The 11336-nt window shown below is 40.4% G+C and overlaps 1 protein-coding gene across 1 annotated transcript; it reads right to left on the reverse strand.

The window, feature by feature from the left end:
- Positions 1–32: 32 nt before the first annotated feature.
- On the reverse strand, positions 33–10955 carry LOC308326454 (uncharacterized protein). The gene is made up of 10 exons (XM_080779342.1): positions 10922–10955; positions 9054–9974; positions 8252–8357; positions 5478–5625; positions 4870–4917; positions 3316–3393; positions 2738–2875; positions 2309–2392; positions 1766–1816; positions 33–995 (listed from the first exon to the last, which is right to left on the reverse strand). Exons 1-10 carry the CDS (start codon positions 10938–10940, stop codon positions 882–884), a joined length of 1707 nt encoding a protein of 568 aa, XP_080635468.1. The 5' UTR covers positions 10941–10955; the 3' UTR covers positions 33–881.
- Between the last annotated feature and the right edge of the window lie 381 nt (positions 10956–11336).

Genomic DNA, 11336 nt, shown 5'->3' on the forward strand with positions numbered 1-11336 from the left:
AGTGGTTTACAATTATGAACAAGACATTTTACTTTTTATTAAGGTGCCAACCATAACATTTCGCTCAGTGGCTGAATCATTTGATGCAAACAAACTTCAGACCACAATGAGATAACATAGTGTTTCTATAAACGTTTTTTTTTTATGTCGCTTTCAATGAGAATTAATTCCTCACATAAGTTTAATATTACAAATATTGAAATTAGGTGGAGCCATATACAGTAGCTATAAAACTAGTCACCTCATTACAAGCTCACTTACAAGCTACTGTGTGTGTGTCTTGTAATGACTTGTTTTTTGCAAAAGTCGGCTTCATGGTGGCGCTAGAACAGGCCATTGTGGAGACATTGGGTGCCTGAGATTAGCTGTACGCAGACGGACAGACATGCGGACAGACGGACACACGGCACTTAGCACTCCGCTGTTAGTCCGGAGCTGAGTAGCTGACGCTTTCTGGAGTTGGCGGTGGCTTTACATGCTTCTGCCGGCGTGTGTGTGTGTGTGTGTGTGTGTGTGTGTGTGTGGTGGCAAAACACGTGTCGCCCGTGTGTTGTGTGTGTGCAGCATTACATGAAGAGTGTGATGTGCCGGAAGCCTGTGACGTTACAGACTTCCTGCACGTTTGCATAGTAAGTGCAACGTGCGGTCGCAATAAGCAGCATCTTAGACATAGTCTCTGTCTGGTGAAAACCATTTGTCCAAATAAAACTGTTAAAAACTGTGACGCTGTAGTATGGTTAAGTACAATAGGGCGTCAATTTACAAGCATATGGAGATAGGAGGTTTCTGCCCGACACGACAGCAAACATCATACATACTGTACATTTTGATGGGAGGAAGAGGAAGGCTGAGGCGGGTGTTTGCAGGGTCATAGTCCGACCTTAATATTCTTGGATCTTACAGTCACACAGCTCTTTGTAAATTCTCTGCCGCACCGATTGTATGTGCTCCTGGGAGAAGTTCAAAGGCTTTCCAGAGGCAAGGCACCTACAGTACTGATAGAGAGAGAGAGAGATAGAGAGAGAGAGAGAGAGAGAGAGAGAGAGAGAGAGAGAGAGAAAGAGATTTAGAGAGAAAGAGCAGACAGACAAGTAAATCAAATTGTGAAATGAATGAGTCAATTACAACAGACGCTTCTTGTTTGCATAATATCGTCACTGTCGTGGCGCAGATAGTCTAGTGATGAAATATATAAGATTGTCGGTGTTGGGGAAGAACATTGCTACTGTATCTCCATATTTCAACTGTGTCGCGCAAAATTAGCAAAAATAGACTAGTTGGTCCACAAGCATACAACACGAAACAGCCATTTTCTTTTATTTTAGAAAAGTGTAAGTTAAAACTTTGTGTTTTATATTATAAATATTAAACCAATTAAATAAACAAGAGCTAAATAATGACTACGGTACATTGGATCCACTGTATAAAATTGTGTTGATTAAAGGTTTACATAGATTAGACTTCATAGACTTGTTTGACAGCACTATCATTCTGTAGCGTTGTGTTGGATTCACGTTAATGTATGTTTTTATTTTTAGACAGTTAACATAAAACCCTCAATAATAGGTCTAGATCTGCTATTTTCAGCTAATGTTCCCCTCAGAATAGGGATGCTAGGGTTCAACTGGTTACTATAAAAAAGGTTGCTATCACACAAAGATTTGGCAGCTTCCCTGTAGCAACTCTGAGGACCCCCTAGGGGTCTTGGACCCCTGTTGAAGACCCCCTAATCTGTTCATATCACAGTAGAGAAACATGCCCATACCTCCAAGACAAACACGCCACAGTCGTTTTCATTGGTCTGTTGTGGAATTCCCTGCAAAAGAACAGAGAAAACATTGACAAAGTTCATCATAGTCCTCCACAGCAACTGGCACATTCAGCAGAGCTCCACCAGGTGGTGCTCTAAAGCTGGATATTGACAAAGACAAGCTCCTGTGCTGTGGAGACTGAGAGCACACATTAAAGGGGCTGCAACAAATACTATTGGTTATTTCCATAGTGATTATTGTACGTTTTGTTCAACAACAAATCAATTAAGTGCTTAAGCATCATTTTATACTTTGGGTGTCATGCAGAAATAATGAAAAGACAAGAGATCTGCTATTTTCTCTATTTTTAAAGCTTAGTTTTCACCTAGAATAACATGCCCAAAGTAGTGCTCGAGTGTTAATAAATTATTGTATTAGATCAACAATACAATCATAGATTATTTACATGATGGATTAAATCGATTAGTTTGATTTAACTGTCACAGCCCCTAGCCCTACCCATTATGCAGATAATCATGTGAAGCGATATACTGTACCTTCTTGACTGACACAGTCCAGTCTTTTTTAAACATAGTTTGCCGTCTCTCCTTTGCCTCTATTTCCAGGTAATTCATGACGTCCTAGAAAGTAAACAAAGATTAAGTGTCAGTTATTTTTGTCCCCACCTCCGATTTGTACATAACGATCCCTCGCATTAGACTGATTGTACATGGGTTTAGACATAGGTGTAAGGGCAAGTGGACGGACACAAATGGAAGCATAAATGCTAGCAGTATTATTGACCATATTCACATGGTCTACATATTTGCTCTTTAAGAGATAGGCTATTTTCACAATATTTGTGTGGAACCGAGTCAAATTAAATTAAATGCTTCAACTCCTACAATTCCAAGTGCTTGTCAGGGGGGGGGGTCAAATATTTATCCCCAGTTCAAATATGATTATTGATGCAATGTCATCAATACCTGTGCTACAATCTTGAACACGATGCCTTGGGAATCGTAGAGATGGAGGCTTTTCTCCACAGTGTTGACAGCCACCAGACACCAGTGGACGTCCAGGTGGACGGGGACCAGCAGCAGCTGTTTGGAAAACAGATCTACCTGCAAGGCAAGAGGTAGGTAGTGTGAGCAAACTAGCTACAGTCATTTTTGCTTTTTTACTTTTTGTGGGTTTTTTATTTTGGGTGAATTAATGCCCTGGCCTACTGGATCATACTACAGCGTCACACAAAACTATAAAAATGAATTTGAATCCTGAACCGTTTTGGACATATGATGTTTCCAATACCACCTGACAGAGACGAATTACACCTTATCTACATGGCATTCATCTAGTTATGGGATTCTCAACCTGCAATCAATTATCCATTTGACAAAAACCAAATTACCAAATTACCACTGAGATCCCAAATGAAACAACATGGGCCAGTAAGGGTCATTCTATTTTGTATACTTTCTGAGTTTGGGATCTGTAAGGGTCCATTTGGCATAAGTAATAATGCAAGCAGTGTTTGGACAGTTTATCATTGTCGTAAACAGACCTGTTTTGTCCACCTCCTAACTCCCTCATATCCTTTGTTGATGAGCTGTCGGTGGAAAAAGCTGTTGAAAAAATGGACCTAAAAACATGGAGACAATGGAGTGGAAACAATTCCTGTGTTAGGATTAATTGAAAAACAAATCGATAGAATACCGTAATCGCTGAGGAAATAATTGATAGTTGCAGCCCTAGTACAGAACTGATAGGATTCATCGAAGCATGATTAAATGTAGGGTAAGACTGTACGTGATATTTTTTGGTTAAAACATACTGTTTTTTTGTTAAAAGGTTAAAGCAAAAGCACTATGGGCCCTATTTTTGCCGGTGCCTTATCCCTTACAGCAGTGGTTCCAAAAGTGGAGTCTGGGGACACCCAGGGGTCCCTGAGGCAGTTCCAGGGGGTCCCCAGATAAATGATAGTTTGGAACCAAATGGACCATTTGTACACACTCAAGACATTAACATTGATTTTACAATATAAATTGGGGTCCCAGAGATAGAAATGCCATTAAATGGGGGTCTGTACTCTGTAGCCTAATGCATGTAAAACTTGCGGTCATTGAAATTAAAACGGGTTGAGAATCACTGCTAGTGCCGTAAAAAATCTTCTCTTATGGGGATCCCTGGCATATCTCTTCAAATGGGGGTCAATTTGTCCTTGACATAAAAATGTTTAGGAACCACTGCCTTACAGTACGTTTTAACCGCAGGCGACAGCCTGGCGTATTTTCCGTAAGTGCGTTATTTGTCTATGTCTATGGGACTACTACTACAACTACTGGCAATAGCTGGTGAAGAGGCGATCGTCGAAAAGTGGGCGGAGGAACGTTGTTCAAAAACATGAAAATATTTGATCAACAATAGCCAATAAAATGCATGTGTTGCTTTGTTTACCCTCCAAGCAGAACAGTCTCCATTACATACAGACAGCAGGAACGCCCACTAGGTTATCCCTACATTTCTTTGCCTATTTTTGTTTTTACTATTTTTAAAAACATTTTGAAATACTTCAAATCGACACGTTGTGAGCTTGGAGATCGGCTATTTGAAAAAGAAAATGTAAAAAAATAAGTTCAGGGATAAGGGGTAAGGCACCGGCAAAAATAGGGTCCATTCTGTAGAAGTGTAGACAGTGTGTCTCTCCAGATATTTAATAAATAGAAAATACAATTTCAGTTGGGTGGCCAAATCTTCAGCTAATCAGGAGAAAGTACCCTGTTCCAGGTCCGATATTCATTTCTTTGTGTCATCACTTCCAATTACACTTGTTCATCCTGTATCCTGTGTGAGTTCTCGCTCCTGATTGGATACAATTGTTATCCCGGCCTGAAAATGCATTTTCTGTTTATTCAAGAGCTGGAGGGACGGGGAGATCCCCGTTACTGAACAAACACTACCAACCAATGAGTACTATCAGAATATAAGGCAATTCTACACTTATTAAGATATCAAATACCCTACCTTTAAATCTATGCTAATGTTAAGAATACCAATTATTCAAATGCCATTCGTCTCCGGGCTAGTAACAAATAATGTATATAGCACTGAAAATTACCTTGTGATGGGAAGACTCCATAATCAGTTCTCCATACATGTTTATGACCTTAAAGAATAAGAACCATAATGAGTTACAAATCCCAGATAATCCAAAATCAGCTTCCACTTCAAGGCTTGGGTTGTGACTGGCAAGACAGACCCCACAAGATCAGCAGAATATATACTGTATAATTGGTTCTCAAACGTTTTAAGATCAAGGACTCCATACGTATTTAAATGTATTTATTTAACATTGCCTATCCCAATGATGTCTAATAACAGCTAGGTCTTGCCTGGGCTTTAAATTAGCTGTGTTTTCTGTTTTTATCAAAGGTGGGAGTATTTGTTGTTATTTATCTGATCCTATATCTTATTTTAATTGTATCTATTATAATCTGTATTCATTTTAAAGTGCACTGTTGCACACAGGTGCTATATGAATACAATTGCCTTGCCATGTACAATTGGAACAAATTGAACGTTCGGGTCCATTTGGTTCCATTTGTAGACTTAGAGTTACATTCCTGTAAGGGTCCATTTTGTAAATCCCTCAAGGAACCCTGAGGGTCGCTAGAAACCACTTCGAGAACTACTGATACATAGAAGAGAATTGTTGGGAACACTCACCTGGTCATTGAGCCAGTTGTCATTCTCCAGTGAAGACAGATCTTCCAGTGTCAGCATGTGTTTCTTGTAGACCACTTGGAAGGAAGGAACCGGTCTCCTCAAAACTGCAGCTTGATATGTTTTTGCCTCCAAACAGATCCAGATCTTCCTATGGGAATGAGAAACAATTATTCTAGTGCCAAAAAAGGGGGAAAAAATAATCTTCCTATGGGGATGACAAAACATGATTATCCCAAGAAAGACATCACCAAAGAACAGATGTCTTACTGGACCTCAAGACAATGTATTCTCTATTAGAGGGTATGCGCATGCATACTGTGACTGGCAAATTGAGTGGCAAAGTGAGTGGCAATGTGAGTCATTTAATGAAATCAGATAAGACTTTTCTGTTTGGAATTGGATGTATGGACAGTCAAAGCCAGAAAGTAGTTTTTTTTACCACACAGGTGGTGTCCAGACGAGGACGTATTCTGCGTTACCCCACACAACTATTTAGCCGATCTGCCCTTTTGGCCACACGGAGACAGCGTTTTTGGGGACTTAACCGGCTAATTTTGAAACCACCTTCCAGAGTGGCAAACTTTGGAGACTTTATCGTCTCAGTGTACAGCGAATACCGCCTATTTGCTGAAACCGTGACGCAATAGTCCCCTCGTCCCCTCCAAACTAACCTCACGTCCCCAGACTTTCCACCTCGAGTATCAGCTATTTGTTTTATATTTGCAGTGCATATAATGTCTATAAATCTCTTATAGCCGATCTGCAAACAGTGCATGAGCTTGTAGATGAGCTATTTTCGGAGAAAATATATAAATTATGGTGATTACTAATCTGGAAAGCCAAGAAAAAAACGGATGGTCTTCTACATTATTGTTACTAATGGTGTAGTGTAGAATAGATTAGTATATAGGCTGTATAGAGCACCGAAGTCCTGACGTAACTTGCTCATCCCGACGATTCCCCTGGTTCACGGAAGTAATTTCTCTATGGAGAATAACATGGGGTGATCTTAATATCGCCAACTATAAGCGTTGTGGTCCAAAAATAAACAAGCTGTCTCGGCGTTATTGTTAGGGAGGTGTCTCTGTATCGTTTGCAACAGTCAGTCAGTCATATATGATACAGTCTGCTTCTAGCGAAAATCTAACTAATTCAGAAGCAGTAACATTAGCGTTTTCTCTCAGTCAGTTGATTCTTCATATCCATATGAGTGAAGCGGCCGGGGTGACATGTTTATTTTTCAAACACAGTTGTTATATGAGGCGATCTAAAATCGCTTCAATGGGGATTTCAATGCAACTAAACAAATACATGAACCTGGGGACTGACGCCCTCTACTGAAAGTGACGTCAGACTTCGGTGCTCTATAGATAGGCAGCACACCCGCACACCGCTGTATGTCCGTCCCTCTCTCCTGCGCAGTGCACAACACGCATGGACCTGTCAAAGTGCTTCATCTTCTTGGGTTGAAATAAAACATTCTGAAGGTGCTATCCATGCTTCAATTTGCTCTTCTTTGCAAGCAAGCAGACAAAATGTCACGGCAAAGCCTTTGTGTAACTTAATCAAAACGGCTTTGCATTGAGAGACCCCAGGTAGGATAAACACATCGTTTACGGTCCATATTCCTCTATAAACTTTTCACTGTTCCTCTTTTGTATCCTTTTGTATAGACTATGTGCAATTTCTCTTGTTAACTAGCTGCAGATTTATAGGCAAAATGTTTAGCGCTGTGCAGGCAGCAGGTGGAATCAATGTATTAACAAGCAATTATCTGACATTAAGTGGTGTTGCGCACCGGTGAATATATTCAATCTCCAAAGTCAAACTCATTAATTCACAATGCCTTGTGAGCTTTAAGATCTCCAAACTATATGAATCTCATGCTTATGTACAGTATACTTTGTAGCCTACTTCTGGCAGAAGAGGGTATATGAGAATATTAGTATAGGCCTAATCATAAACATTTTAATGATTTGTAATGAAAAGAAAGAAAAACATCAGCTACTGTTGATTATGCCCAGTAGCCTACTGAATGATTATGCCACATACTGTATGCATTTTAAAGGCCGTGCACAATATAGCCTACACTACACGCAGCTTTCTCTGGGTGTCCGGAGCACTACCGCTCTCGTCTGGAGTGGACTACATGCATAATTAACATAACTGCAATGTGGACGCTCAAAACTTTAATACCGTTCACAAACTTGTGCAGCCAACAGCCCGAGTCTCGTGTGGAAGGCACCTCAGGCGTTCCCACATAACTTCCGGGTATGATGATGTCACGCGCATACCCTATACTGGGAGCGTAATAAAATGTAATATTAAGTTTCAAAACTCGTACTGAAATATGTAACAATGAGAGGATGAACCTTTGCTCATACTTTGCTCATACCATTCCAGTGGTTCCAGGGAGTCCCCACCAAAATGTGGAACAGTTGAACAATTTTAGGCCCCATTTTATGCCTAATACAGGGTTTCTGCCAGACAGTGGTGAGATACTGCTATATCTCGGCACGTGTCAAGCTAGTGAGTTGTGCATCTGCTACTTTTGATATTAGTAGTATGTAGTAGTAGTAGTATGACTTAAGTATGGCATTCATTTACAAGAAAAAAGAAAAATGTATTAGCTAGTTAGAATATGGAGATAGGTTTTTAGGGGGGGGGGCAGACAGTAGGCTGACACACAAAATGGGGAGAGAAATGGGGTGTGACACGCAGCAAAGGCTGTTGAGATCGGCACTCGAAAATGACATGGTGGCCCAAAATGTTACCTTTCATTGAAGTCCATTCTAAACTTGCTCCTCAAGTGTCTCAATGCGGCTGTCGTCTGTAGCGCAAAGAAACTCCCATACATTCTATAGAAGCCGTCAAGGAATTCTACAAAGAGAATGCAAAACAGACAGAAACATGAAAGAGACCACCTAGGCCAGCTCAACCTTTGTGAGCATATTTCTAACAATCCTCAAGGACCACCCAACCACTCCCCTCCACAACACACATATATGTATATATATAATTATATATATATATATATATAGTATATCATTGCTGTCGGGCAGAAACCTCTAATATCCAGATTTCAACTTAAGATAATACTTCAGCGTCACACAAAAGTATCCAAAATAGCAGATTCTACAAACTCTAAACATTGAGCACAGCGACACATTCTGAGCTTATCGATGAGCTATTTTTGCCATTTCAGAATTTGAATCTTGAAAAGAATGAATAAAAAGATATGTTTTTGGACATGAGGTTTCCACCCAGCAGAGACAATAGTTTCATACTGGTGCTGCACACGACAATTAGCTGATTTACAAGCTCAAGTTGTGAGCTATTTTCAGTGTGCAACACTAAGCGCAACTAAGTATATCAAACCCAAGTCATCATTTAAATTAAATCTTTTTTGTTTAGATTTAACAACGGTAATAATATGTAATGTGTTTACATTTTAAAACATTTCTCATTGACCACTAGTGGACTTTCTATGGTCCTGCTTGACAAACAGTGGAAACATTTGAAAATAAGTATTTATCTATCCATCCATCCACCCATAAATAAATAACTGTTATATACCCTGTATATCCTTTTTCAGCACCTCATTGCTGATGCCAGTTTGCTGCTGGGTTGGAGACGGCCCCATCTTACGATTAGTCTTTTTACACAGGACACTCGTACCGCGGCTCCCAACAGTATGTGTGTCTGCACCGGGCCCCTGAAGTGGAGTGACTGTACGCCGTTCTAATAGACCAACACGTTTACACGGCACAGAACAGCAGCTTGCTTCTCTGTGCCTTTCAGTTGACAACAACTGTTCCTTTTGTGCATTTTTAACTTGTCTAATAATGTCATGGTCCACACTGCTGACCTGCAGGGTTTGGGCATTATTACACGATGACAGGGCAGGTGGACTCTTATGTTCACAGAACTGGTCCGAGCTGTCTTTTCCCTGAGATTGTCCCATCTTGTTTAGGCCGCTTTGACTAGCACTACGACTAATATCTCTGGTAGATTCTGCCTTGACTTCAGGTATACACTTTCTCTGGTCCTGGAGAGAGTTCTCTTTGACCGGTCGGCCTTTGGCTAGGGCTGAAGTTATTTTTGACAGCTCCCTTTGGTTCTGTAGGCAGTGCCTTTCAACTTTCCGTTTCCGGGACCGTGTCTTGGTAGTAGAACTGGAGCAGTTGTTGTGTCTGTTCAAGCATCTTTGGAGTTTTCTTCGACCCCTGACGTTTGACATCCAGAGACGGCAGCGCAATATCTTCCAGTTCCTCCACAACCAAAACCTGAAGTTAGCACCAATGCGTCTCTTCTTGGGTGAGGGATGGGAAACACAGTTTACAGAAGACTTATTTTTCCTCTTTTTGTTTACAAAGTCTTTACTTTTCTTTGGTGGCTGAGCGGTTGCTGCATCATAATGTACATCTTGGGTATTATTTAATGCTAAGGATGGAGAGTCATCATGTATCAGTGAAGAGATTACCGCTGAGAACAAAACTGAACAAAAAAAACTGTTACAACCAGTGATATGCAATTTAACTATGTTCCTTAACTATATTTAGCTTAACAACATTTCAGTAGCTTAATTGTGGACGGTTCCACTCATTTCAGAATGATAGTATAGCTCAATTCATAGCTCAAGTGATTGATTGAAGTATTTATTAATGGTATGCAGCAGCAGAATAGGTACATTTCAAGCACAACTCAATACAGAAACTGTTAACTGTGGACGCCACCATAAAGCATTACACTTGTTTACTGGTCCACCATTTTGTATGTTTAAGCTATTTATTTTTTCACATTGTAGCCAAGTAGCTTGACAAAAGCTCCTTTATAATTTTCCATGGCATATCAATCAACGTAGCACAACAGTTTGTCATCACATCACATAACTTAATTTCCCATGGCATAGCACAACAGTGTTTACCATCAATGTGCGTTTTCTTCAATCACTCAATAACATACAATATAACATCCTCAGGCAAGTATTTTAGTAACTTGTAGTGTAGGTGACTGTATCTTATTTTGAAAGAGAGTTTAGTGTGTAGCTCAGTGACTTATGAAGACTGAGTACTATAGTAGCTTTAGCTAGCTATATTTGTAAAGTAGCTTGGTTTTCTATTTACTGCTCAGTGTTCAGATCCTGTCTAGAACCCGCCTACTGTATCCGCTCATTTTACTCCATGATACATGCGCGCGAACAGCCCGTATGTAGACCGGATGTGCAACATACAAAGCGAATTGATCCCCGTCTACTCCTTAGAGTAGAGTGAAAGGTCTACTCTTACTAGATTACTCTGCTCTGCACGGTAACGTGTTCTTAACCTCAGCTGCAACTATATGGTGTTGTATCAACGTTTTTGAGTGAATAAATGAACAGTCATTGTGAAATAGACATGCATATTGAAGATCGTCAAACAAATGTGTTAAAGATGTATTCGTACCACGGCCATGCATCCTCATCCTGACGACCGACAACAGCTGTTTACCCATAGAGTGTTTACCTCGCCATGTGGCACAGTCGCGTATGTATTGCGTCACTGGAATCCCTACCAATCCAATCAGTGTGTGTATGACTGTGTGTGTGTGTGTGTGTGTGTGTGTGTGTGTGCGCGCGCGCATGTGCGTGAATCATTTATTTGCAACATGAATTGTGCCTCCAGTCCAAACGCCCGGGATTCGATGGTGCATCGATGCACTGATACAGTGCATAAAACATTTATTTGCATTATGTGACGTCATGCATTAAATCAAACAAATAATGTATATGGGAAACAATATTAGCTGCCCTGTATGGCAATGCTTGCAGGGCAGAATTAGGGAGATAGGCCTACCCACTCAACATCAAAATAAAGAAAA

The sequence above is a fragment of the Protomyctophum bolini genome (genome assembly GCF_963924005.1).
Source record: "Protomyctophum bolini genome assembly, chromosome: 12".
In the NCBI taxonomy this organism is placed as follows: domain Eukaryota; kingdom Metazoa; phylum Chordata; class Actinopteri; order Myctophiformes; family Myctophidae; genus Protomyctophum; species Protomyctophum bolini.